Source organism: Cyrtonyx montezumae, unplaced genomic scaffold, assembly GCF_038088225.1.
Source record: "Cyrtonyx montezumae isolate F1298 unplaced genomic scaffold, pur_monq_1.0 scaffold_5, whole genome shotgun sequence".
NCBI classification, from domain to species: domain Eukaryota; kingdom Metazoa; phylum Chordata; class Aves; order Galliformes; family Odontophoridae; genus Cyrtonyx; species Cyrtonyx montezumae.
The window spans coordinates 22,421,467-22,447,717 of record NW_027072056.1 but is presented as its reverse complement, the minus strand read 5'-3'; the positions used below and the strand labels follow the sequence as shown (position 1 = coordinate 22,447,717).

General features: G+C 53.9%; 2 protein-coding genes across 14 annotated transcripts in view; one reads left to right on the top strand and one right to left on the bottom strand.

Moving 5' to 3' along the window:
• The window catches only part of SERP1 (stress associated endoplasmic reticulum protein 1), a 312,396-nt gene that overhangs the window by 246,673 nt on the left and 39,472 nt on the right, over window positions 1–26,251 (bottom strand). The window lies entirely within an intron of this gene.
• The window catches only part of MBNL1 (muscleblind like splicing regulator 1), a 44,559-nt gene that overhangs the window by 15,094 nt on the left and 3,214 nt on the right, over window positions 1–26,251 (top strand). For 3 of the 13 annotated variants that reach the window (XM_065748280.1, XM_065748279.1, XM_065748281.1), the window contains exons 2-9: window positions 1,643–2,200; window positions 12,491–12,661; window positions 14,169–14,369; window positions 19,427–19,684; window positions 20,597–20,650; window positions 21,474–21,627; window positions 24,985–25,020; window positions 25,707–25,801. In XM_065748280.1, coding sequence (XP_065604352.1) covers window positions 2,027–2,200; window positions 12,491–12,661; window positions 14,169–14,369; window positions 19,427–19,684; window positions 20,597–20,650; window positions 21,474–21,627; window positions 24,985–25,020; window positions 25,707–25,801 — 1,143 coding nt within the window. In that variant the 5' untranslated portion in view covers window positions 1,643–2,026. The remainder of the gene's footprint in view (window positions 1–1,642; window positions 2,201–12,490; window positions 12,662–14,168; window positions 14,370–19,426; window positions 19,685–20,596; window positions 20,651–21,473; window positions 21,628–24,984; window positions 25,021–25,706; window positions 25,802–26,251) is intronic. The other 10 variants (XM_065748287.1, XM_065748283.1, XM_065748284.1 and 7 more) reach the window with 10 other exon arrangements.

Genomic DNA, 26,251 nt, shown 5'->3' with positions numbered 1-26,251 from the left:
ACATTGAAGTGGAACTTAGACACCGTAGCCATGTGGTCCTTGTGTGTTAGTTTCAGTTTCTTGGGCATTTTTGGGTTACAATTCCATTGATTTTTGGAGCTGTTCCTTAACTTTCCTCGGCCGACTCAGCAGACAACTGTATCATCTCCACTGCCCTCTTAAGGAACACCTGCTCAGTGCGACTTAGTCTGCTTCTGCTTTTGCCTTTTCTGAGCATCACTTTTTTATTTCCTTTTGATGTTTCAAACTTTCTCACCCCTTGTATTTATTTTGGTTTTTCCTTTGCATTCTCAACAATCAGTGAATATGAAGTTATGCTTTGGCCAAACCAGTGTTGCAGCAGTCCGGGAACAAGTAGCAAACCATCTGGGGAAAGAAAGGCAGCTTCACGTGGGGGGTGTGGGTGAGGTGCACCTGTGGTAAGGACAGCCTGTAGGTAAACCACAGAGGTGTGGGGCTGTTTGCCCCATCTGCCCTCACGCAGTGCTGCCCTCTGGACTTGTTGCAGTGTTTCCCAGCCGAGTGCAGACATCTCCAAAGTGGCATCTCGTGTGTGCTGTTTTCTCAGAGGTGATGGTATTCGTTGGTGTTTCAGGTGACTCCTGTGTTGGCTTGGAGTATCACAGGAGAATTTCAAGGTGATAGGGGAACAGTTTATGCAAATGGAAAGTTGTGGTTCTGCACTGAGGGCTTCCTGCAGTTTGTTTAGTGGAGAACTGAGCACATGCCTCTGGGTCAGGGTGGTTTTCATTCCTGCCAGAGGACTCTTCTAAGGCTGACGGCTTTGGCTGTTTTCAGGTAGATAACAAATTCCAACCAAAGATATTTTCTTCACGAAACTGTGCAGACAAAACTTCTTCCATTGCGATGATTCACCTCTGAGGCAGCACAGCTCCTCAGAACAGTCCTCAGAGAGAGCAAAGGGTGAAGCTCAGCGCTGGCTGTGCAGCTCCAGGTGTGCCCCGGCCCAGCGGGGGCAGGAGCCCCAAGGAGACCGCGTGCGGCGGATCTGGGGCCGAGGCGTGCTGCTTCGTGAGCATCACCAGGTGTACCCTGTCACAGAACGGGGCTCTCATCCCTTCCACCTCGTAACCTGTTGGTCGGTTGCCTTGCCTGCACGCGTCTTTCTTTCCTCGTGGGGCTGACTGCTGTCGCCATCAGGGTGAAGCAAAGCTGGACAGCTCGGCTCCTGGCGCGGGTCGCGCAGCACAGCGTCGCGCGGAGCTTCTCGGCGGGGTCGCCCCGCTGCGGGGCCCTCTGCTGCGCGGGCCGGGGCTCCTGGCGGACCCGCTCTTCCGTAGGAGCGCACCACGCGGAGGGCGCTGACGGAGCCGCCGCCGCTGCCCCGGGCGGGCTCGGCTTAAGCGCCCGGCGGTGCGGACGGGAGAGCGCGGGCCGGAGCTGCGGATCCCGGCGGGAGGGGGCGAAGGCGGCGGCGGCTCCCGGCGCGTCCCGCGCTGCTGTGCCCGGCGCGGCGGCAGCGAGCGTCTGACAGGCGCGACCTTTCATAAGACGGCCCACGCCATTGGCTCGCCGCCCGGGGCGCCGCTGCAACGCCGCGCGCGATTGGCCGCGTCTCCGTCGCGCGGCGGGTCACGTGTCGCGGCGGGCGCACTCACCGCTGTCCTCTCTCTCCCCGCAGGTCGGCCCTGAGCGCCCGCCCGACGCCGCGCCGCTTCGCCCCGCTCGTACCGGCACCCGGAGCCGCCGCCACCTGTAACCGACAGACGCTGCTCGGGCCGCCTCCGCGTCCCAGTAAAAGTTTGCCGGGAAAGCCGGAGTCCTCCGGCGGAGCGCAGCCAGCCGCCCCCGCCCGCTCCGAGCCGCCCGTGCCCCCCAGCGGCCGCTCCGCGCGGCCCCGGCCCCGCCATGGGGTGCTGAGCCCGCTCCCTCCCCCCACCCACCCCGCGCGCGGTGACCGCTCGGCGCCCCCGGCCCCATGTGCCCCTAACGGAGCGGGAACTGCTTGGAGCCGCTGCCCCCGGCCCCGCTGCTGCGTTGGACGTTGACCTCGTAGGACCTAACGATGGCCGTCAGCGTCACGCCCATCCGCGACACCAAGTGGCTCACGCTGGAGGTGTGCCGGGAGTTCCAGAGAGGGACGTGCTCGCGGCCGGACACGGAATGTAAATTTGCACACCCGTCGAAAAGCTGCCAGGTGGAAAACGGACGTGTCATCGCCTGTTTCGATTCGTTGAAGGTGAGTAACCTTAACGCTGTTTCCAAGGATGTGCGGTTCAGGAGAAGCGGTCACGGCAGAAGAGACCCTGGAGCCCGAGGGAGCGCTGCCGCCCGTCAGCACGCAGCCATCTGCTGCTGCTCTTGGCATCGAGGGCTGCTGCCCTCTGCACCCAGGGAAGGATGGGCTGGCACAGAACAACCCCACAGGGCTGGGGTCAGCTGGCGTGGCTGCTGCCAGGAGTCCTCTGGCCCCAGATTGCTCTGTATGTACATGGAGTAGAGGGCATTTCGTGCAGAAACAGCTAAGTCACTGCAGGGACTCGCTGTTCTTAATAGCACAAACACGTAAGCAATATGGTGATTGGTTCCCACCATGGCTGCAGGCATGCTGGTGCTGTCCCTGGCAGTGGGCTGCACGTCTTGGAGCAGTGCTTTCCCTCCATGTTCCATGGGTGCCCTGGTCGCTGTGCTTACACTGATGCTCAGGACATGCAGGGAGCCTCTGTTTCCCACCAAGGACCAGGTGTGGGGGGGGCAATGCCCAGCACTGCGTGGTGCCCCTGGGTGCAGGGAGGTGGCTGGCAGAGCAGTGCTGGTGTTGGGGCTGGGCCTGAGCTGGGCTCCCTGCATCTGGGGCTCCTTTTGTCTGTAGCTGTGGCTTCAGCAGTAGGTGCTGAGCTCGTGGATGTGCAGCTCCTTCTCTTGTTTTTTTGTAACTTCAGTAATCTTAGCACTTAAAGTACTGACTGCAGGATGGGTGTTCTAATTCAGTGTAAGCATAAAAATCAAAAGTTGGGAAGCACAAGTGTCAGTCAGTATAATTTTCTCCCCTTCAGCCCCAGGAGCAGTGGGCAGCTGCAGCAGTGGGGCATGCAGTGGCCTTGTGCAAAGCAGCGGATCTGAGCTTAAAAGCTGTGCTGGCTCAGGTGGGCAGACGTGGTAAACCTTCAGGATGTCCCCAGGTCCGAAGTGCCCAGCCCCACGGCACCAGCCTGCTCTGTGTGCGGGAACTGAAATGTATTGTGTTGCTTCTTTAACTGTAAAACAACAGTAATTGTAGCACAAGGCGTCCTCATGTTGTCACAGATGCCAGAAGCCCATGTTGGGTGGTGTTGTGCTTGGCGTGGCCCGTGTGCCAAGCTGGGTGCTCTGAGCAGCACCGCGTGCTGCTGCTCTGCCCCTCAGCAAAGCTCCTCTGTGTCTGTGCCTTAATGAAGGAGATAATTATCATCGCAGTCAGGAGCTGCGAGCCCTGGATAATGGCTGTAGGTGATGTTCTGGTGGTGCGTTGCTCCGGGGTGTTCTGTCTAGCAGGGCTGCACTGCTGCCATGTGAGGTCGATGTGGTTAATTGAGTTGTAAGCCAGGGAGGATTCCCAGCCAGATATGTAAAAAATACAGTGCTTTGCAGGTGTGCTTCCTTGTGCTCGTGGTGCAGGGGTGCTGCTGACTTGGGGCTGGCCCGCAGTAATGGCTCTGTATCATTTCATTCCTTTTATTTAGTTAAGTAGCTTGTCTAATGCGGGAGAGTGTCTTTATCAAAGAGAAAACATAGGGTTTGTCAGTGCTGGACTCCCTGTCCAGTTCCAGCAGTTACTCCTCGTGTTTGTTTCAGGTTTTACAGATTTCTGCACGTGCTAAGCTAAACAAGCACTAGTCACTGTGTTATGTTTTCTCCAGTATCACAAACATTAGATGTTATGCAAAAACAACTCAGGAAAGTGTTATGCCAACTTGGTCTGGCTCTGTGAGCTCAGTGAGTAGGTTACAAAGAAGGGGTTTTCCTTTGGGACACTGTAACTTGCACTGCTTCAGTTGTTCAGTATCATGGGCATCCCACCTTTGGGCTCGCTCTGGGCCGCATCAGGGGAAGGAGAGTTGTCTCAGGTCGAGTATAAAATATATAAGAGTTCATGTATGTGAGTAATGGAACTTGTTAGGTTTATTTGTGGTTTTTAATAAAATGCAAAAGAAGAGGGCAGCAAAAACATAAAGCTCACACATGAAGTGGTGGCCCAGGCAAGGGGCGTGTGGGGGCCCGCAGCCCTCGGGTGGCTTTGGGGTCACTTTAAGACAAAAAGGTTGAGGCTGAGCGTTCTGGTTGGGCGCTGGAGTGGCTGACTCAGCTCCAGCTCTGGTTCTGCATTGTTCAAATTCCATCGGATTTTCTTCCTAAATTTGGATGCCTCAAAGCCTGTTGAACTATCCACAACAAAAATATGCTCTTGGGGTCCCGAGACAGGAAACTGCTTTGCAGCAGGAGTCCGATTTTAAGCATCACGTTACAGCATTTTTCTTCGTATTTTTCCTGGAAAATTCTGCTTGTGTAGGATTCATTCCTGAAGCTCTGGTCACTTCCCCAGATGCCCCGAGAGCCACGCCGTGCTGGGGATGCTGCTCAGAGGGACGGCCGCGTGCCTCCTCCCGCCCTGTGCTCAGCACTGCTGCCAGCAGGTGCTCCTCTCCTGGTGGCCATTCCGTGGGGTGCGAGCTGCTGCTGTCCCAGACACGCTGGTTCTCAGTAACTGAGCCCATCGGTGTGAGGGCCTGGGGAGCACTGCTGGACTCGGAGTGGTTCATTCGTCATTCTGGAGCGGCTGTGTGCTGTGGGTACGGCTGCTTTCAGTTATGGTTCTGTTTTCCTCAGCTTTCTGCCACTTGTGCTGCTGCTTCATTCCTTGTGTGTCCTGGTGAAATGTGGAAGCCTGCTGCTGCTCTTCCTTCAGCAGAGGACAGGTCTCCAGCGTTCACGTTTCTCTGCTTTTCTGAAGTTGTCAGAGCAGTTCCAGGGTGTCCTGCCATGGCAGTGTGCAGCTGCCCTGCCCGTGTGTGGCCTGCTGCTGCACCAGCTGTTAGTGTTTGCTCACATCTCAGAAGCAAGACTCCTGCTCTCTTTTACAGTGACGTTTCACTTCTTGTAGAGAAGCCTTGCAAATACCTAACAGTGTTGTTATTACAGATGACATGGTGGCTGCCCCATTGCTGCCACCTTGTTACATCCCTTTCCTTTGGCACTGCTTCAGGAAGCAGGAGTACATGTTTGGCTTCTCCTTGCCCAGTGTGTTAGTGCAGAAGGGTGTGGTAAGGACACTACTTATTTTCACAGAAAAGATGGAAAACCACAGTGAACATATTTCAGCAAAGTTGAGACAATTGGCTCTATTTTGCCTTTCATTAAGGCAGGATAAAGATGGGGACACCTGTTTGGAGAGCATGGCAGCAGAGGCCTCAGTGCTGTGTGTGTGCAGTGCTGTACCCCAGGGGTATCACACGGGCAGCACCAGGCAGCACAGCTCACAGAGTAACCCTGGAAAACAGGCAATGTATGGACAGTGTTCACATTGCTCACTCGGCTCTGCTTTGATATACTGGCTGTAGCTGGACAGATTTGTGTCTTCTTCAGCCTGTGTGTGCCTGCCAGCGGGACAGCCCCCATGCAGGGGGTGAAATAAGGAGGGAATTTCTCAAGTAATCTGTGGGAAAAACCTAAGGAGGCCTAAAATCAGAACACCTTGTGAGAGAAACTCTTGTCATTTGCCCTGAGCCTGCAAGGGAGTTGTCAGAAAGGCTGAGGGAGCTGGGCTCATTCAGCGTGCGGGAGAGCAGGGTGCAGGGAGACCGTGTTGTGTCCTTCCAGTACTGGGAGGCAGCTGGCAAGCAGCAGGGGACGGCTTTGCACACAGCCTGGTAGTGACAGGACACGGGGATGGCTTTACACCACAAGAGGGGCGGTTAGGTGAGGTGTTGGGAAGAAGTGTTGTACTCAGAGGGCTGAGGTACTGCACAGCTGCCCCAAGAGCTGTGCTGCCCCATCCCCGGAGGCATTCAGGGCCGGGTTGGATGGGGCCCTGGGCGCTGATCTTGCGGTTGGCAGCCTGCCCATGGCTGGGCTTGGAGCTACGTGATCTTTGAGGTCCCCTCCAGCCTAAGCCATCCTGTGATCGGCAGCTGCCTGCCAGGCTTCTGTCCTTTGAGGCTGACCCCAAGTCAGAGCTTCTCGGTTCTCCCGAATACTGAAGCCCCTTTGCCAGGGCTCACTCCTAAGTTTGCTGGAAGCAGTAAATAAATTACATCCAGGAGCAAAGGATCACATCTGGTTTCTGGCTCGAGTGGTGGCGATGTGTGAGCCCAGCTGTGTGCCGCTGGGCAGCGGCATCCCGCACCGTCCTTGGAAATGCAGCTCGTGTCGGGCAGGGCCGTGTGCCTGAGCCTTCCTTGGGGCAGTGGTGGATGGGGACAGAAAGGGGCTTTGCAGAGCAGGTGCACCCTGGGAGTGCTTGGCTATTCTGGGGCACTGCGAGCACGGCCTCGGGGCTCACAGTGAGCTCAGCTCTCTGCACTGAAGGCAAATGTATCTGCTCCTTCCTGCCGGCGTTATCAAAGTAGCACCAGTGCAGGCTTGGGCAGTAGCTTAAAATATTGCCAGGAAAAGCGTTGTGCAGGCATTTAAACATTCTTTCCTCTGCAGGATGGTGTCTGCAAGGTGCAGTCTGTGTTCAGAGCAGCCCTGGGGATGGCTGCATTCCTGTGCCTGCAGAGCAGTGAGTGCATGGGTGGGCTTTGCTGACCCCATGGAAGAGCAGTGTGCAGCAGTGCTCAGGCTGTGGGGAAGTGATCTGCACAGAGGTTTACTGAGCTGCTTAGGAAGGGTATTCTTTTTTTTTTCTTTTAACTTTGCTTTATATCAACAGTTTCCCCAGTAAATCAAATGAGAGGAGAACAAGTGTTATCCTGTAAATTGTATAAATAAACTGTGTGATTTAAATTTGAATAAGTGGCGGCCTTCCTTTCTGATGTAATTCTTGAAGTGAGCAGCTTCTTTTCTTTCTTTTTTGTTTTTTCAGTGTATTAGAAGCTCAGCTAATTTTCGTAGGTCTACTTCTGTTTGCTTTCTGCATTTTTGCCAGAAGCTCTGTGAGGAGTTTTTGTTTGGGTTTTGTTTTTAATTAAAAGGCAGAAGGATGCTGACCTTGAGGTGCTCACACCTTCACGTTCTGAGAGCTGGCGTGGAGGAGAACGCATGTGATGCCTCCTGCTGGACTCACTGTTTGCCTGGGTGAAGGAAGCTGCTGGGAATGGGGGAGCTGAGTTGTTTCCTCTCTCATTGACCTCTGAAATATTTCAAAGGTGTGTTTAGGCTGTTAAAGAGCAAGTGCCTGCTGTGCTGCTCAGCTCGGCGCCCCAGCTCTGCACTCAGCTCCAAAGTGGTGCCTTACACTGATCCTGGGACAGGCCTGCTCCCGTGGCGAGCTGACGTGCCGTGCTTCCTCCTGCACACTGCTTTGGGTTCTGTTTGCTTGGCTGGCTCCTGCACAGAATCTGAAGGTGTCCCACTGTAGCTCACACTTCAAGTGGGAGCAGCTCCAGGCTTCAATTACAGGCTTGTTTCTATCTCTGCAGGAAGCATCACTGAAAGACTGTGTTCTCTTTCCCGATATACAAGGGAGGTAAGGGGGCTGCTGAAATGCCCCATTTATGAGCTCAGGCTATGCTGGCTGCTGCTCCAGGTGCCCAGCAGCAGTTGACAAAGCCTGGTACATGCAGTGGTGCTTGCAGCGCCCAGTCACCCTGCAGCCGTCACTCAGAGGGAGCCCCGGGAGCTGCAGGCATTCCCCAGGAGCCCTGTGCCCTCAGCCAGCCCCTGCCCATCATTCAGGCTTGGTGCAGCCCCACTACCTCCCGGGAAGGCCCTGCTCTGCCTGCCAGTGCTGCTGTCAGAGTAAACAGTCGGAGGAGTTCTGGCTGCAGTGTGCTGTTCTGGCAGATCTCAGGATGATTTGACTTTAGAAAAATAAATCCTACCAGCTGTGTTTGCCACTGATTTGTACCCAGTGACCTCCAATCAGCAGCTCGAGCAGAACAGCAAGGACAGCTCCATCCTCGCATCCTTACTCTGTCAGAGCCCTGATGCTGTAAGACCCTCCAGCTGCTGAGCAGTGCTTTCTGCTGTCTCTCCTTCCTGCACGTGCTTTTTTAACTCTCGATGTCCCCGTTCCCTGCCATGGGCTTTGTGGGCTCCCCCAAGAGCTCTGTGCTGTGCCCGTGGGTCCGTGTGGAGTCCTGCTCACGGCCATGCTGTCCCTGCATCACAGAGCTGTTCTGTGCCTGGGAGGTTGTGCTGTGCTGAAGCACCGTGCTGCCAGTCTGAGGATCCCTGCTGCGTCCACCTTCATTCCCCACCTCCTTTCTCTTTGCTTAAACTCTTTCTTTTCTTAAAGACATCTGACTTCCCTTTCCTTTGTGTTATCAAACACTGCAAGGTTACTGGTTCTCTGCTTGCCACCGAAATCCAAACTACGCAGAGACATTCACTGCAGTAGCTTTTAATCATGAAGTTTATGGTTAAGCCCTTTCACTTCTTGCTGTTTAACCATTTGCTCATTATGTCCTTTTCTTCCCTTGTTTGCCTACGCCATAAAAAACGCTTAAACTATCTTGTCTTTGTTTTGGCTTGCTGTGGTTACTTTCCCTCTCAATCTATTATTATTTAAATGTGCCTTTCCTTCCTGCTGTGCATGCACACCCCTGCAGGCTATGCAGTCAGATGCTGAACTGTTTTTCTGGCATTGCCCCTTTAGCCACATCTGATGCTGCAGTCCCTTTGCTGGTGAGTGCTGCAGTGTGGTAGCAGTGTTTTCAGTGTGGAGGACCATCGCTGGGGCAATCTGATGCCCGTTTCAACTTTCCCACCACTTTGGAAGCCTCTGCAAAATGCCATTACAGCATGGGAAGCACACCGCTCTGGAGCCTCCAGCACTGCTCCTCACGGCAGCTCTGTGGGCAAGCCTACAGCTTGGCTTTCCTTTGGAGAACCTCTTCTAAAAGTTAAAAGACCTAAAGCTGGTAGATAGCAGTAGGGCCAGCTGGTTGAGATTAACACAGAGCATGAAGCAGTTTCTCACATACGATTGCACGCCCTGGTGGTCTGCAGGGAGCAGGCCTGCCTGGGCACGGGCAGGAGCTCCTGCTTATTTGTTCCTTTTGACTGTACCGTAGCACCATAAAAAGAATGGATTGCAAATGTTTTAATTTTTGCCTGCTGAACCCTGCTCTTCCTAAAGTTAATAAATTATATGGTAAAGAACACGTTCCCAATTCAGATCCATAGTTCTTGTGGTGATGAGCAATGACCATGAAGCAGAGCGCGCCTCAGTGCCTGCTGTCCCCATCACAGCTCTGCCAGCAGAGCTGCACTCCTGCCTGTTTGTACTGGGGTGCTGAGGGAACCCTACTGCCCCTGCCCTGCACCCCTGGGCCCTTTGCATGCCTGGGCACTGCTTTGCCCCCCTCCCCAGGCAGCAGTGTGGCCCGTGTGGGCGCTTTGCAGCACCTTGGTGGCTGCACTGTAAGCAGTTGTGCTGATGTTCTGCATCCCTAACGTATGGCACACGGCTCCTCGCTGGGTGCTGCAGCCTGCGGGTTTGTCTGAATCAGTCCCTTTGCTCTACAGTGCACTGCAGTTCTGTGCCTTGAGATGCAAGCACACATTTCTGCAGCTGTGGCAGGCATAGCACATGGTGGCTCCAGGTACGGCTTTATTGCTAAGAATTCAACAGCTTCTGCTCAGGCTCCTGCATTATTTCTGCATGTTAAGAATGCTTTTATATGTTTAACTCCTCGAGTGCTCTAAGGTTTTGCATTTAGTGCATTTAGTATGACTTGTAATCACTGTTTTTCCCCCACTGCAGAGAGCACCAAAGCTGAGTGCTGCTTGGAGGGCAGGAGGGCCAGGGCTGCCAGGGCTGGGAAGGGACGTCCATAGGAACATCAGCAGGGTGATCTGACCCGACCCGACCCATGGCAGAGCTGTGCTGCAGCAGGGAGTGGTTTCAGCATGTTGCAGTGCTGGGAAATGAGAACACGGGCAGCTGTGTGGTGTTTCCTGCAGGACTGCCCTCGGCCTGGGTTAGGCTGAGCACTGTGCAGGGTGTGGAGCTGCAGGTGGGTGCAGCACAGCGTGCTGGGATGGAGTGCAGTGCTTGAAGGAGGGCTCTGGGATGCTCCCACGTGGAGGGAAGCGCAGTGCGTTGCAGCTGCAGCTCAGCAGTGTTGCTCATGGTGCAGGTGCTGCAGAACCGTGCTCTGGGTCCTGCTGTGCAATGCCTCTGCCTGCTCCTGAATCACAAAAGCAGGGTTTTATTTTGGTAGAATTGTTTTAAATACACTGTCTGTAATGGTGAGTGCCAGCGTGTTTACCCGCAGTGGGGACACCGATTGCCCTCTGCCTCCTGCAGGTAGCAGAGCTGCACACAGCACCAGCACTCTGCTAAAACAAATGCAAGCACTTGCATCTCTTTCTTTCCAGACCTACAAGTGCACGCAGCCAACTTCAAAGTGGAGAAGGAAAGCAGTGCAGGCCCAAGGGGAGGCAGAGGCCATCCTGCTGGGGCTGCAGGGGAGCAGCCCCACAGCCAGCTGCAGGCTTGTGGCCTGCAGGGACTGCTCCCTCCTCCTGGGGCTGAGAGCAGTTTTTAAATCTATTGTCAATTCAGCAAGTGTACGATGCTATCTGTTGTGCCATCTCCCTTATGGTAGTCCCTTTCCAAGTTTGAGTTAGGTAACGCAGAACTGTTTCCAGGCTCTGCAGAGCAAGGGCCGTGTTGCTGGATGCAGATGCAGGATGTGCCAACCTGCCTGCGTTGAGTGCTGTGGCACCAGGAGGTCAGCAGCCTGAACATCGCGCTCAGTGCTAGTGCTGCTGCAGTACAGCCGTGGGGCAGCTTCAGCAGAACCCAGCAGACCTGCAGCTGGCACCCGATGGGAGAGGGGAACTAAGCAGGGGGGAGAGCAACTTGTTACCACGCTGTGCCAAGCCGTGCTCTGTGCCTGCAGCTGGCAGCCGGGCGCAGTGCGTGGGTATGGAGTGCTAAATAACTGTAAATCCGTGACACCTTGCATCTGCTCCCCTCCATCCAGGCACAAAGCCGTCCCTTTTACTCTCAGAATGTCAGGCGTTACGTGCCTGAGTGAGGACTGTGGGGATGGTGGGCACTGCTGCAGAAGTGCTCAGCATGTTCCCGAGGCTCTGCCCAGGGTTGTCCTGCAGCAGAGCTGCCCAGTACCACTGGGAAATGAGGCTGCTCCTGGCCATCCTGCACCCAGGTGGTAGGACCAGCACCCCAATGAGGTGGCTGTGGGGCACAGGGGGCAGAGCAGCGCTGTCTGTCCCCAGGGGGGAGCAGGGGGCTGGGCCAGGGGGAGCCCGCAGCATCTCAGTGCTCATCCTCACTGCTGTTGTGCTCAGTTTTGGGGTGGCTTGTGCGTGCAGAGGTGAGTGCTTTAATGATACACCATAGTGACTGCGGGTGTCAGCACTCGTGCAGAACCTGGTGTGGAAAGGGGAGATGTGACATGCAGCACTGCACTGTGCTGACCCGAATCTACCTTCCCAGAAACGCAGCATGTATTCTGGCTGCTGGGAGCCAGCATCAGGGCTGCTGCCCTGTGCATCAGCTGCATCTTCTGCGCAGGGCTCAGGCAGAGCCAGCAGGCAAGCCACAAGGATGTGCTATAGGAGCTGTGGGCAGCTCTGAGCTGGGTGCCCAGGCTGCAGGGCAGGAGCAGTGCATGCTGCTGGCAGCTGCTGCAGCCACAGCACAGTCAGCGTTCAGAGCCTAATTACAGGATAAGGTCAAACTGCATTGAATTGATTTGTTTCCTGATAGAAATGTTTTTTACTGAATGTAACGCTGTCTTTTGCCATGTCACTGTTCCTGCTTGGATTTGTTTCAAAGAGCCAATGAGTAAAGGAAAAGGGCTGTAATTTGAAGGATCTGTTTTTCCAGAAGAGGATTCAATTCTCTTCTCCTTTCTAACTTTTTGTTTGTTACTGTGTTATCTCCTCATCGGTGGAAGCTGAGGCTGTGCTGTCATCCTGCAAGCAGTGCAGGCAATGCATCAGCGCTGTGGGTCCGGGTGCCCTGCTGTCCTAACTCTGTGGGATGGTCAGTGCCACCCAGTGACCCCAGTGCTGCTCAGTGCAGGGGGTGAGCCTCTTCCAGTCCCACTGTGTGCTGCTGTCATGGGGAAAAATGTGTCCCTGTAAGGGATGTGTGTGCACTACTTTACAGCCATTGGTGTTTCTCTGGTTCCATGCAGCAGCAGCATTTCGTTAGGGCTGCACTGCAGAAATGCATGGTTTAGAAAGGCGAAGCAGGCAGCTGGAACAGAGCTGTGAGGTCGCTCCCGTCCACACCTGGCTGCCCCTGGAAGCAGCTGGGGCTGCAGGGTTGGCTGGGTTGGGGTCACAGTGGCTCCTCAGGCGATGTGCCTCTGCCCTCTAAGCCTCTTGTGTTCCTTCTCTCCCTCAGGGGCGATGTTCGAGGGAGAACTGCAAGTACCTTCACCCGCCGCCGCACTTAAAAACACAGCTGGAGATCAATGGCCGCAATAACCTGATCCAGCAGAAGAACATGGCCATGCTGGCCCAGCAGATGCAGCTTGCCAATGCCATGATGCCCGGAGCCCCGCTGCAGCCCGTGGTATGTGCTGGGGCTGGAGGAGCCCACAGGTGTCAGGAACTAATGGGGAATTCCAGTGCTGGGCTGCATGTCTTTGTGCTGTTCAGTTTCACCTTGCATGAGTCTGCATTGTTTCACTTGGTGTTAATTAATTCTCTTTTTTATAATATATTGCTTCATTTTAAGAATGTCAACAATGTACATGTGATTTTAGTGAACAGCCATTTCCTTTGCAATTTCCTATGCTGTATGAAATTTGGGGGAAGATTGCTGCTGGCTGTATTCCTCCCATTTGGGGGAGCCCTCCAGGTGCTCCAGGTTTCACTGCATGCTGCAGGGCAGAGCTCAGAGCATGGGTCGTGCATGGAGCTCAGCCTGCAGCCATGGGGCCAGCAGCAGGGGGCAGACCCAAAGAGCAGCCCTCTGCACTTGGTGGCTGTTGAGTTTGTTAATACAACGGCTGTTCTCCCCTAGAGCTTTATGCCTCACCTGTTTCAAGAAAAAGGGAATGTGGGTGAGAAAATGCTGTGGAGGGATCTTCACAGTTGGTTGGCTGCAGTTATCACAGTGTGGGAAGACAGGGTGCTCTCCGTGCTCTTTTGAGCACCCTTTAACACAACTGCATGCAGCAGGAAAGTGAGGGAGCGAGCTGAGGCCGTGCTGCTGCGCGGGCACTCACTGCAGAGCTGCCTCCCCTGGAGTTTTCACATACAAAGCATGCCACAGTTCTGTTTGTCGTTCCTGACTGGAGGACAGTGGTGCCAGCACGTCCTTCCTGGGGGCTCTGAAGAAGCTGAAGAGTCAAAATGCAGCAGACAGTGAAACCCATTGCTTAAAATATTCTTCTCATCAACCTGCTAATAGGTTCACTTTGCATAGGTGATAACATAGTAATGAAGAGTATGGTTAATTAATAGCAAATTTAATATTATTTTCTTTCTTGTAAAATGTACATATTTATTTCTTGTTCACATGGATGCAAAAGCAGATATGTCAAAGAGAGCCCTCTTGCTATGCAGATGTTGGGCTTTCTTTTTGCAATAACCTTTGCGTGTGTTTTCGTGCAGTGTTTCAGGCAGACTTGCTCCCTGCTCGCAAACAATTGGGTCATTTCCTCAGGAACTCAGAGCCATGTGATACTCTGTGCTGGCTGGCCTACATAGATAGGAAACAGCAAAAAGTTGCATTAACTGCGTTGTTGTTTTTCCTTCTAAAAATTACTTTGGAAGAAAAATGGAAACGCCTTGAGCAGCTGCTTTATTTGGACATGGAGACAAAGAGCCGGGCCGAGCCCGGTGGCCGTGCCAGCACCGTGCCCTGCTCAGTGGGGCAGCAGGTCCCAGTCCTCACGGCAGCTCTTGATCCTGCAGCTTGCTGCCGCGTGCCGCAGCCCTCGTGCCGACCCTCTCCTGCAGCACCAGACCTGCCTGTGCTTTGGCTGCGTTCCTCCAAGACCTGCAGACCAGTCCTGTGAGTGGCGGCCTGGCAGGTGCCCGTACTGACGCGTGTGTCTCTGTTCTGCTTGCAGCCCATGTTCTCCGTCGCGCCCAGCCTAGCCACCAATGCCTCGGCTGCCTTCAACCCCTACCTGGGGCCTGTGTCCCCAGGGCTGGTGCCGGCGGAGATCCTGCCCACTGCTCCCATGCTGGTGGCGGGCAACCCTGGCGTCCCGGTGCCTGCTGCCGCCGCTGCTGCCGCGCAGAAGCTGATGAGGACGGACAGGCTGGAGGTAGGAGCCCAATGGTAGCTGCTCCCGCAGTGCCAGTCACTGCGTGTGCTGGGGAGAATGGACTTCTCTGGCAAAAGCAAACCGCAAGCGTCACTTCAGCTGATGGTGTCCTGCCGTGGCTGAGGGCAGGGTGAGCGCGCAGCCCCGCGCCGTGCTTGCAGCTCTGCTCCTGGCCCTGCAGCTCAGAGGGAAGCGGAGCAGCGAGCGTGTCCTGAGGCCGTGCTAATGTGTGCACAGCAGCTGCTCGTGGGCGCAGGGCCTGCTGCAGCCGGGAGCCGCTTCCAGCTCTGCCGTGTTCTCGCTCTGGGCACGTGCTGCTGGCATTGCCCGGCGCCTCTGTGTGCTCCTTCGCTGTGGCCCTGGCAAGCGCTGGTCCTCGCTGGCTCTCGCTCCCCCTTGCCCTGAATCTCTCTGGTCTGGAAGGCTTGGCCGTGTCCTTGGTACCGTATCGGCCTCATGCTCAGAGCCAGCACCGTGCCATGCACTCGTGGTGCTGGGTGGCACGGGTGGGTGACGTCCCTGCAGGTGGTGTGACACTGTGTGCTGCTGTGTGTGGTGCCCTTGGTGACAGTGCAGGTTTGGGGCAGCACCCAGCAGCTCCCAGGTACTGTGTCACCTCCATGGCTCGGCTGCTCCCAGCACCGCAGACGTGTGAGACCACGGGGTGAGTGGATGTTGTGGAGCTGATTGTATGGGAACTGTTGAATCACGGCCTGAACCACTGATCAGTCACCTGAGGGGAGCACTGAGTTGGGCACAGGAGCACAGGTGAAGGTGATACACCTGTGTGATTGGAAGGGGTGGGGCCTGGCTCCACCTCTCCCAAACCCCATTTAAGGGCTGACCACCACCAGGGAAGGATCTCTTCTTGGAGATCCCTCCCATGTGGAGTCCACAGTGAGCCTTTAACATCCTAAAGGTGAGCCATCTTCTTTTCCTTACTATTTGTGTACCATCTATATAGACCTACTTAAATATACCATCTTCTATACTATTTTTTGAGTACCAGCCTTGGGGATTATTTACCTTACGCTGATCCTGCATGTGGTGGGAGCAGTTGTGGGGATTTGGTTCAGAGTGAGCCAGCTGTAATGGTAGTGCCTTTCTACCTGCTTAGGCTTCTGTGGTGATACGGTATGTGTGTGCTGATGGGCCATAAGCACCTTCTGCTCAGCAGTATCACCTCTGCAAGCAGCAGGCAGCGAGCTGCCCAGCCCTGCTCTCCTGGACATCACATCCACACAGGTGCCCTTGTGCAGGGTCACAGCACTGCAAGTTGGCATGTCAAAAGAAGAGCTCCTTGGAGCACATTCAGGTTGCAGGACAGGCAGCCTCGCTTGGCAAGCATGTGAGACATTTCTCCTCAACCAGCTCTTTATTTCACAGTGGAGACTTACCAGAAAGGGATTGAACTAAAACGCTGTCAGATAAACTCCTGAATGAACCACATGGCCCAGAAATAAAACTTGGAGAGGGGTGTTTCCAAGCACCCTGCCTGCAGCCAAGGGTTCAGGGGAAGGGGCTGCAGTAGATGAGTTCCTGGCTGCAGACCTGGCCCTCTGCCTGCAGTGCATTCTCTCTGTATGGTTCAGAGAGGTGCTGAGCTGCTCCACCATGCTCCTCTGCACACCAAGGAGCAGTGAGAGTGCTACTCTCACAGTTAGCAAAAGTCTGCAAAAATACTTGAAATCGAATTCCCTCATTTCCTGGTATCCCAACCTGGCAGCTTCTCTGCTGTGACTGCATTTACCTCACTGGCTGTGCAACTCAGTGCTGTCCCTGTCCTTGAAGGAGGGCTGTCCCTCCCACTCTGCCCCAGCCCCTGCCTCCCTACAGGCCTTCCTGTGGCCCTGCCCTCTTCATGCAGTTCCCTTAAGCTGCATGGTTCTGCCATGACTGGGATCCTGCCCCAGTGTGGCTGTGCTGCAGCTCCACGCTGCTCCCACTCACGCGCAGTGCCTGCTGTGGGCAGGGGCTGCTCCTCCTCTTTTTTTTTTTTCCCCTCAGCAATTGCAGTTTCAGTACTTTAATATGTAGGGAATGTGGCAGTGCCGTCCAGTGCAGCCGTTGTTCAATCTGAACTATCTAGGTTTAGTGTGCAAATGACAAATCAGCACGTGTTTTTTTGTGAGCAGTAGATCATTGTCATGTATATTATTGATCAGGAGCTGATTGGAAGGATTTTCCCTCCCAGGAGCTGGCACACTCCGAGCAGTGCGTGGCTTCTGCTCCCTGCACTGCCACCGTGCTGCCATTTGTTCTTCCCGGCTGCACAGCTTTATATGGTTGGCTCTCTCTCTCTCGGAATGAGCTGTCCCATGAAAAAATAACCGTGTGATGTTAGCATCTAATCTGGGAGTATGATTTGTTCTGGTTAGAATTTTAGATACTTATTTTCGAGACTGATGTACTCAGTTGTTAATTCAGCTGGCACACGTGTTCCGGGCTACTGAATCATGCTACCCTGCAGCCAAGAGCCCTTGGCACACACACCCGGGGCTCAGGAAGGCAGCAGGGCTCAGTGGTGTCCTGGGCAGCTGTGGGTGCTCCAGGCTGGGGCCTGCTCCTGCAGCAGGGCACCTTCCAAAGCTGTAGGGTGCTCTGCCCGTGCTGCTGTAAGTGGATGTGCAGGTGGGCATCAGGCACTGCAGCTCCCCTCACAATCCTGCCCCACCACGAGGATCCTGAGTGGAAGTTGGCTCTTGTGGTAAACAAGAGGAGAGCCCTCAAAGGAGGGGAGGTGGGGAGGAAGGAGCTGCTCACCACCCTGTTTGTTCACAAGCACATTTCCCTCTGAGTATTCAGGAATTGGAGCAGCCACGCTCAAGCTGCTGTTTCCTGCATGCTTCACAGATGCCATTTTTTGCTGTCAAAAAGCATCTTACAAGTTGTGAGAGACTCACAGATCCTCACGACACACTGGATGACAGTGCAGCCCTTGTGATGAGTGCAGTGGGGGGGCTGCCCCGTCCGGCGGAGGTGCGGTTCCCTTGGCTGGCAGCTGGAGTCCTGCGGCTCCCTGCCAGCATCTTAGGTTCTGTTTGTGCTTCTTAGCTTACCGAGTGGAAAATGATGATGCTAATTACAGAGCTACTAATAAACAAACAGATAAACACTCTCCAGATCTGAAAGGCTAGACCACATCTCGTGCTTCCGTGCTTCTCTCTGCTCCAGCAGATGAGTGATATATTACTGTGTGCCTATGGCAAGAAGTAACACCATTTTCATTGTTTTTTTGGAAGTAAACAAGAATTGGAAACACTTGGCTAGCATCGGAGTGGCTCAAAAGCCAACATGGGTCATCCTGGTTAGAAGGCACAGTGTCTGCATGGCTTGTATCTGGTGCTGTGAGCTGTGGTCAGAGATGTCAAACACTGCTGTGTGCTGGACATGGTCCTGTCAACTGGTGCAACCTCTCTGTGTGGGCATGCCGGGGTCTGTGCCCAGCTTTTCCAGGCTTCTGGTCCTTTTCCTTTGGCATTTAACTGGGTGAAGTTTCCTTACCTTGGTGTGCATTTTCTTTTTCTCTCTATTTTTCTGTTTATTTTGTGTGTTATCTTTGGGTTATTTATTGAGCAGTTCATGCTTACATATAGAATTGTTCTGAGACCTTGGTTCTGTGGATTACGCGTGCCAAAGATGAGCAGAGGCAAGCAGCTGGTGTTTGTTGCATCTTTTATCTTTGGAGCAGAAGGCTTTCCTAGATTTCTAGACTTCTAGTAAATAATCAAACAAAATTAGCCATTCCTGTCTACTTTGGAGGCCTGTGTTTGGGTAAAAGACACTGATTTACAGCCCAGAAGGCATTCACAGGCAATGGAAGGGAGCTGGGGCCTGGCCAGCAACCAGTCAGCCCAAAAGTCTTCCAGCAAGCAAGTGGTTGTTTGCTAGCTGAAGAATGCACGCAGCCTGTTCCGTGAGTGCCACAGCAGCCCCATGAGCAGCAGGGCACCAGGGAAGGAAGGGGAAGGGAGGTGCCCTGGCTGGCTTTCTTGGATCGGTGTGTTTGCTGCCAAACATACATCCACAGCCTCTGTCACTGTATGGAAAAAAAGACTATAAATAGGGACACGCTGGAATGACCGTGGGGAGGGGGTGCTCCCTGCGAGCAGGTCCACGCACGAAGGGGTGCCCGTCCTTGGGGTGTCGTTCCTGAGCTGTGTGTGATGGGCAGCTGGGCCTGGAGCTGCACGGTGGTGAGGAAGCAGGCAGCGTGCTGGCAGGGATGGAGAGCTGGGCGTCAGCTGAGTCTGGTTTGTTGTGTGGATCAAAGCCAAGGGTCTCAAGGAAGTGCTGCTGATCCAAGCTCACGGCACCCACTTGTAAAAGGAAATCCCACCCACTGAAGCAGTTTTAGTTTTTTTTACAAACTTGCTTGCTTTTGTTTCTTTCTGTTTCCTATAACATCTGAAACCTAAAATGACAGATGCGTTTTTGTTTGTGGCTTCTGAAGAGCTGGCCACGAATAGAACACGTGCCATCTTCTTGAGCAGAATATTTCCTGTGTGGGATGCAGCCCAGGTGGTGCTGCCCGGTGCCACGTGGTGGTGGCAGTGACACGGCTGCGCTCTGCAGCCTCGCTGGTCCTCCGCTGTGGTTCAGCTGCTCTGCTCATGGTGAGGCTGTGCCAGGCTGCTGGCAGCTCTGCTCCCTTCCACGGCCTGAGCCCCACAGCCCCGTGTGGTGGTGCTGCTGCCAGTTGCTCTCATGGCTGCCGTGGGGAGCTGGAGGCACCATGCGTGCTCAGCACGGCACAGGGACCTGCCCGGCACGGCCTGCTGCATTGTGCAGGTGATGGTGGAGAGCAGGTGCTGCTGGGCTCCGCCGTGCCGAGGGGGATCTCTGGAGTGGTTGCAGGCACACTTCTTCTGCGAGCAAGTGCTGGCTAGCCCTGAGTGGGGCTCTGTGAGGCCGAAGTAAGGCCTGCTGTGTGTGTGGCTCTTGGCGCCACCGCTCCCGGTGTTCCCTGGCACCACAGGTGCTCCTGTTGGCGAGCCCCGCGCTGTGCTGGCAGGGTGGGATGGCCGCCGGGCTGAGCTCTCCTCCCGGTGTTGCAGGTGTGTCGGGAGTACCAACGCGGGAACTGCAACCGGGGCGAGAACGACTGCCGGTTCGCTCACCCCGCCGACAGCGCCATGATTGACACCAACGATAACACCGTTACGGTCTGCATGGATTACATCAAAGGGAGATGCTCACGGGAAAAGTGCAAATACTTCCACCCTCCAGCACATCTGCAAGCCAAGATCAAGGCTGCCCAGTACCAGGTTAACCAGGCTGCAGCTGCCCAGGCAGCAGCGACGGCGGCTGCCATGGTGAGTTGGGAAGCCGCATCCAACGGTACGAGCGCGCCGAGAGGGAGCGAGCAGCGTTAGTTGCTGTTACTGGGATGTGCTTGGGGTCCTGGCTGGTACAGGGCACAGCGAGCTGCCCCAGCACGTGGTGCCAGAGCGGCTCTTGTGGAGTTTCAGACCGTTACAGTATGTCACTAATTCTGCCTGCTGATGTATGGAGTACATGTACATATACATGTGCATATGTGTGTGTGTGCATACGTGTATATAGAGTCTTATCATATGTTTGTGTGTGGGTAGATGTGTACCCATCTGGAGGCACAGACAGACCCATGGTGGTGAGCTGCCACCAGGCCACGTGCATGGCAGAGTAGCTCGAGGCCACAGCCACCCTGCAGCCGTGGCAGGCAGCGTGGCAGGCTGCTGGAGCTGGCACTCAGCCGGGCTCAGCACGGTGCAGGGCCCGGCTCTGGCAAGCGGCCATTGCGGTGTGGGCTCCCCCGCCGCATGCAGGCCCTGGTGGCACTGAGGACATGGCTGTGCAGGCCCTGGCAGCATTGTGGCCCCGGCCTCACCCAGGCCCTGGTTGCACGCAGGCCATGTTGGCTCGCAGGCCCTGGCCGCCCAGGCCCTGGCTGCACCGTCCGTCTGTGTGAGCGCAGGGAAGGGTGTGGGGAGCTGGGGTGCAGCGTGGGGCACTTGGGGGCTGTCTCTGGGAGCCCCCATCCCGCTGCCCCCCGCCACCCCAGGGCTGAAATGCATGCCTAGTCTTGTTACCGTTGTACACGGCATCCGGTGATTTGTTTTTATTTGTTTTTTCTCACCTACCCAAATGCACTGCTGCCCCCATGATGCACCTCTGCTTGCTGTTTATGTTAATGCGCTTGACCCCACTGGCCATTGCCATCATGTGCTCGCTGCCTGCTAATTAAGACTCAGTCGGCTGTCAAATCACTGAAGCGACCCCTCGAGGCAACCTTTGACCTGGTACTATGACCTTTCACCTTTTAGCTTGGCATGTAGCTGTATTGTAGAGTCGAGTTGGGGGTTAACGTGCAGAATCCAAAAGCTCCCGGATCCCTCCCTCCCTGCCTGGCGGGCGTGGGGGTGGCGGGACCAGGCCCCATGGTAACCTCAGCCTGTTCAGGCCCTGCCACCCCCTGCCCTCCCATCCCATCCCCACTTCCATCCCATCCCTCCCCATCCCCTCCCATCCCCCATCCTACCCTTCCTGTTGCTGTCCCATCCCATCCCTGGGAGCCATGAGGGCCGGGCCCGGCGCAGGGCGCGTTGGCATGGCTTGGCGGCGTGGAGGCGGCCGGGGGAGCCGGCATGCGGTGAGCTCTGCATGCCAGGCAGGCGCTGGGGCCGGGAGTGGGGTAGTGCCGGCAGCGCCGTGCCGATTAACATCGCTTCTACGTGTTGATCCTCATGGAGCTCGCAGCGCTGCTTGCCCCGCCCGATAGCCTTGCTCCTTGCCCAAGCCCTGAAGCTTTCCCGTAGCGTAATAGTGACTCCAGTTCTTACCACGCGCGGCTCCGACACGTCTCCCTGTTCCGCTGCCATGGTGGGCCTCAGTAGTGCTCCCTGTGAAGCTGTGACCTCGCCTTTTATTTGGTAGTTAAAAGTCTGCTACGCTGCTTGCTTGCTCATGGATAAACATGGTGCTGACAGGTTTTTTTGCCTTCTACTAATTTTTCTTTTCTCCTTTCTCTCTTTTCGTCTCCCTCCCATCCTTCTCCACATCCCACTCCCTCACCCTTTTTTTTTTTTTTACTGTACTTTATTTTTATGCCCATCCACCATTCAGGGAATTCCTCAAGCTGTACTTCCCCCATTACCAAAGAGGCCTGCGCTTGAAAAAACCAATGGTGCCACCGCAGTGTTCAATACTGGTATTTTCCAATACCAGCAAGCTCTTGCCAACATGCAGCTGCAGCAGCACACAGCCTTTCTCCCACCAGGTAAGTGCTGCCGCGTGCCGGGCGGGCGGGAGCTTGGGCCAGCAGCAGCTGCCATGCGGTGCTGCCGAGCGCGGCCGTGCCGAGCGGACGATGCTGGCGCAGAGGCTGCTCCCCCCCCCAACCCCCCGGTGCTTTTCAGAGGCTGGGTGGGTGTTTTCCTCTCTAGCATAAAAATCAGCACCGTGCTCTGTCCTCCCGAATCAGAACTGGAAATCTTGACTCTCATTCCTCTTTCCCTCAATTAACTTTTCTTTATGACACATCTCTTCGGCTCTTGGTGTTTGTTTCTGTTTGCTGTGAGACGCCTCAGCCTTCCTGCGCTTAGAGGCAGATGTGAGTGAAAACTGGAGGGTTCTGTTTCAGTTGCAGTGCAGTGGTCATAAAGCCCACGCAGGCAGTCATAGATTGTGGGCACACGCAGGCAGGACCCACGCCTCCGCCACCAGGGCCTCGGGGCTGAGTTCAGCAGAGCAGAACTGAGGTGCTCTTGCTTTTGATCCAGCACAAGCACAGTTACTCTCGTCCTAGTGCAGCTGTGGAAGCACTGATGCCTGTGCTACGCACATGAGCAGAGATCCCTTTGAAGTAAATGAGACTTAATGGCTGAATACGCTGTGGTTCTGCAGACAGCACTTCGTACAGAAGCATGTTTTCGCCCACTGTGCGTAAACACAGGCGAGTTAGGTTTTTCCACATGAACCCCACGTTAGAGCAGCACTGTTGGTCTAGGAGGTAAGTGATGGAAGGAGATGGAAAGCAGGAGACCTGGGAGATACATACTCAAAACCAGAAGGAGCCTGAGGACAGCCCTCTGTAGCTCAGACTAGCTGAGGAAGGGGAGAAAGGGAGATGCAGCTGTTGAGTCTTTACCCAAACATTTTCAGCATGTGCGTTCCTGGGAACTTGGTGCAATGCCTTTTAGCACTCTTAATGGTAGAATTTGGGCATATAGTGATTTAGATGGCACAGAAGTCATTTGTTTGATGTAGCAGATAGTAGTAACTTGTGTGGATTCCAAGATTTCATTGCAACCGCTAGCGTGTATTAGCAGAAGGTTCGTGGGGTCAGTGGGAAGGCTTTGACTGAGCAGACACTAGGGCAGTTCTCTAGCCCATGTTCTAAAATACAGGCCAAGTACATAAGCAGTCACAGCCCATCTTGCATCATTATATAATTTCACAAGTTGTTTTGGTGTAGGGTGACTGATGTAGTTATCTGCAGAGGTTTCCCTCTTTAAATGAAGAGGGGTTGGCTGGTCGCTGGAAGTACTCAGACTGCTCTGAATTGTGCCCTTCAAACATAGAAACTCAGGTTATGGTTTGTGTACACCAGACATCAGCACAGCCTGCCTTCTTAGTCAGCCAACCTGCCGTGTAGCCTGCAGAGCTCGTGCAGCAGTTCTTGATGCTTCACTTCATCTGTCTTGGCCAAAGTGCAGTGTGTGCCCAGCAAGAGGAGTAAGCTCAGGGCGGTTTGGGGCCAGCAGTGCCCACATACCCAAGGGAGCCAATGTCACAGGGACCTCTGGGGGCCCAGTATTGTGCACCTGTGCTCTGGGCTGCTGGAGCTGGCTCTCCCAGCTGAGCTGAGCTGGCTGTATGGCCGACCCTGGCCTATGTGTGCCCACTGTGCACAGGAGGGCTCTGGTGCCGTGAGGGGACACGTCCCGTTGGGGTTTCTAGACTGGACTGAGTGTAATAGGCTGAGAGAAGAGAAGAAACTGCTTAAGCCACCGGTGAACTTAGAATATTCATCAGGTAGCTCCATTCCACTCACGGGAAGTGAGGCGGCCTTCAGTTACTGGCACATCCTCGCATTAACGCTCTGCCTTGTGCTGAGCAGCTGGGGAATGTCTGCGACTGGGCATCTATTATTCATGTGTTCTCATTAGTCAGGGCTTTTGAAGTTGAGAGGAATATGAAGGTCACAGCAGAAATGGTTTTTATTGCTGGTAAGGGGGTCACACAGCGTTGTATCTTCATATTCGCACATCTCTGCACCCTAGTTAGGATTTTCGTCTCTGCCTTCAGTTCATCTGCCACGATTCCCACCCAGAACTTTGTGCACTGGTTGTAATGCTAATGATGATAACTCACACTGCAGTTTTGAGCTGGAAAGCTTCGCAGGGACACTGCAGAGAGCCATTACAGAAATCTAACCTGTTTTTAGCATGTAGGCTTAATTATGCACGGAGTGATCTAATGTTCCCGATATAATGAAGCGTGCACTGCCTTATAAATAGGGTTCTTCTTTGGAGAGGCAGAACTCGGAGGTTCTTCTGTGAATCCCCATTAACACCCGCGTGTCAGAAGCATGACTGAGAAAACAGTTCTGCTCATGTTTGTATTTCATGGCCAAATGTTGTTCTGTTCTTTAGTCTCATAAGTGGTCCCATTGGCATCAGCAGTGACTCACACAGGGGGATGTCAGGAAAGATACCCTTCTTTTAGCTTTAGCCTTTCTTGGTGAGCATTTTTCGTCTTTTCCATTGCTCAGAAATAAATCAGTAATTAGGAAGTGGAATTATTCCCTTTTCTTGTAGCCCTACAGACACAGTGATGGCAGGGAGCACCGTGTCCCTGGTGGTGGTGCTGCTGTCTGACTTTTCTGCTCACCTAACAATTCTGAGGCCATGCGTGCCCCTCATGGGGCCTTGGGCAAAAAAGTACATTTCTTAATAAAAATGGGTATTCTGAATCATCGGTATTCAAATCAAAATAGAATCAAAGAAAGAGAAGGCTGAGTTGAGTGACGGAAGGCATTCCGCTGTGTAGCGTAAGCAATTAGCAGCTTATTGTCATTTTAAAACTGACAGCTTCGTGTTCATAAAGTTCCCCATTGCTCTGTAGCTGAAGGGAAGGATCCAGCAGGTGCTGTCACCTGGCATTTCCTCACAGCCCTAGGACAGCTGCAGGGCCCCAGGAGTGCTGCCCACAGCACAGACAGGGGCTGCTGTGGGCAGGTGCAATTGCAGTTGAGTCTTTGCTGTACCCAAGGAAACCCAGTTAGAGAGCACTGCAACACCAGACAAGCGGAGAGATGTGGCACAGCACTGGGGCTCAGCGGCAGGATGCCCTCATAGCAGTGCTGGTGCTCCATTTGCAGAGGCTGGCTCAGTCCCACACCCAGCTCAGCCTCACACCCAGCTCAGCCTGCTTCTCCCTTTCTGAAGGCCAGTTCTGATGGATCACTGTGCTGTGTGTGGTTTGATTGTGCTGATGGTTATGTGCCACTGTTCCCGTAATAACAATTTTTCTTCTTTGTTCAAATGAAATTTCCTAATGACACGTGTGATGGGTTGTTTTAATTCTTTTCCCTTTCCAAATCCACCTTCCTGTTGCAATGCATGATGGGCAGGCTCAATATTGTGCATGACACCCGCTACAAGTGTTGGTAGGTGCCAGCTTTGTTTCTTGATTATCTTAAACCTGTGGTGCAGCTCACGGACCCTCAAAATCCACTGTGAGATCGTAACCTGTAGCTCCTGTGCCAATCCATCCCCTCAGCCTCGCGCACTAACACCTGTCAATTAAATGCAGTCGTTCTATTTAATTGACACGGACACGTAGATGTTGTCAGTCCCGAATAGCAGTTGTTTGAATTGCACATTGCTCCTTGGTGGATTTTGATTGGACTATGAGTTCCAGTGTTTAGAGACTATCTCGTTTTAAGTAAAGACTGTGTCTTGCTATAGCGGCGTAGAAGTATACTGTCTTTCAACAAGATTAATTTCTGCTTTTAGTAAATATTTGGGTTGGATTTTTAAAGGCAAAAACCTGTAAGTGTAGGGCCATTTTCAAATGCTTCTGTTGATTTTTGAACTGAAATGATGAAGCTTGTTTGTGTCGATTTCTGGATTTGATGGTAACAAGCGTTTTCCCCTTTTTTTCTCTTCCACCCCCTCTCTCCTGGCATGTTGTCCTGCTTTGCACTGTGGTTGCATGTCACGCGCTGCCAATGACGTCTCGGGCTTTTTGCTGTGATAAATACCATGCTCAATGATCCTACCACATGTCGCTCTGGTTCCCATACTGCTACACTCTTCTGTATGTTTGCTTATATGATTTTCCTTCCGAAAGTTCCCATGGTGCACGGTGCTACGCCAGCCACTGTGTCTGCAGCAACAACATCTGCCACAAGTGTTCCCTTCGCTGCAACAGCCACAGCCAACCAGGTTTGCTAATTTACAGCTTTGTTCCTTACAGACATCTTGAAATCAGTGCTTTAATGAGCATGGGGGTTTTGATTATGCCTCTTGTTGGCCTACACATTTTCTGTAAGATCTGCGGCACAGCTTAATAAGCCTTTATCCATGCTCCAAAGGTGCTGCAGTTCCATTTCTGATGCTAAAAATAGTTGATAATAGAGTTTCTGACTCAGTCTCAACATTTATGGGCCGTGCTGCTTTTTTCTGCCCTCAGAGGTATGAGGAGGAAGGAATGACACAAGGAACCCATTACTTATTTCTATTTCTGTGAAGCCTGCAGTTCCTCTTGGTGCAGAACTCCACTCAGATCAGAGCAGCTTTTGTGCAGAGGGATGGCAGGATCAGGATGGTGACTCTGAACTTAGTCTGACCACGGTCTGGCTCTCCTCAGCTCTCCCAAAAGCAAAACAAAGGCAT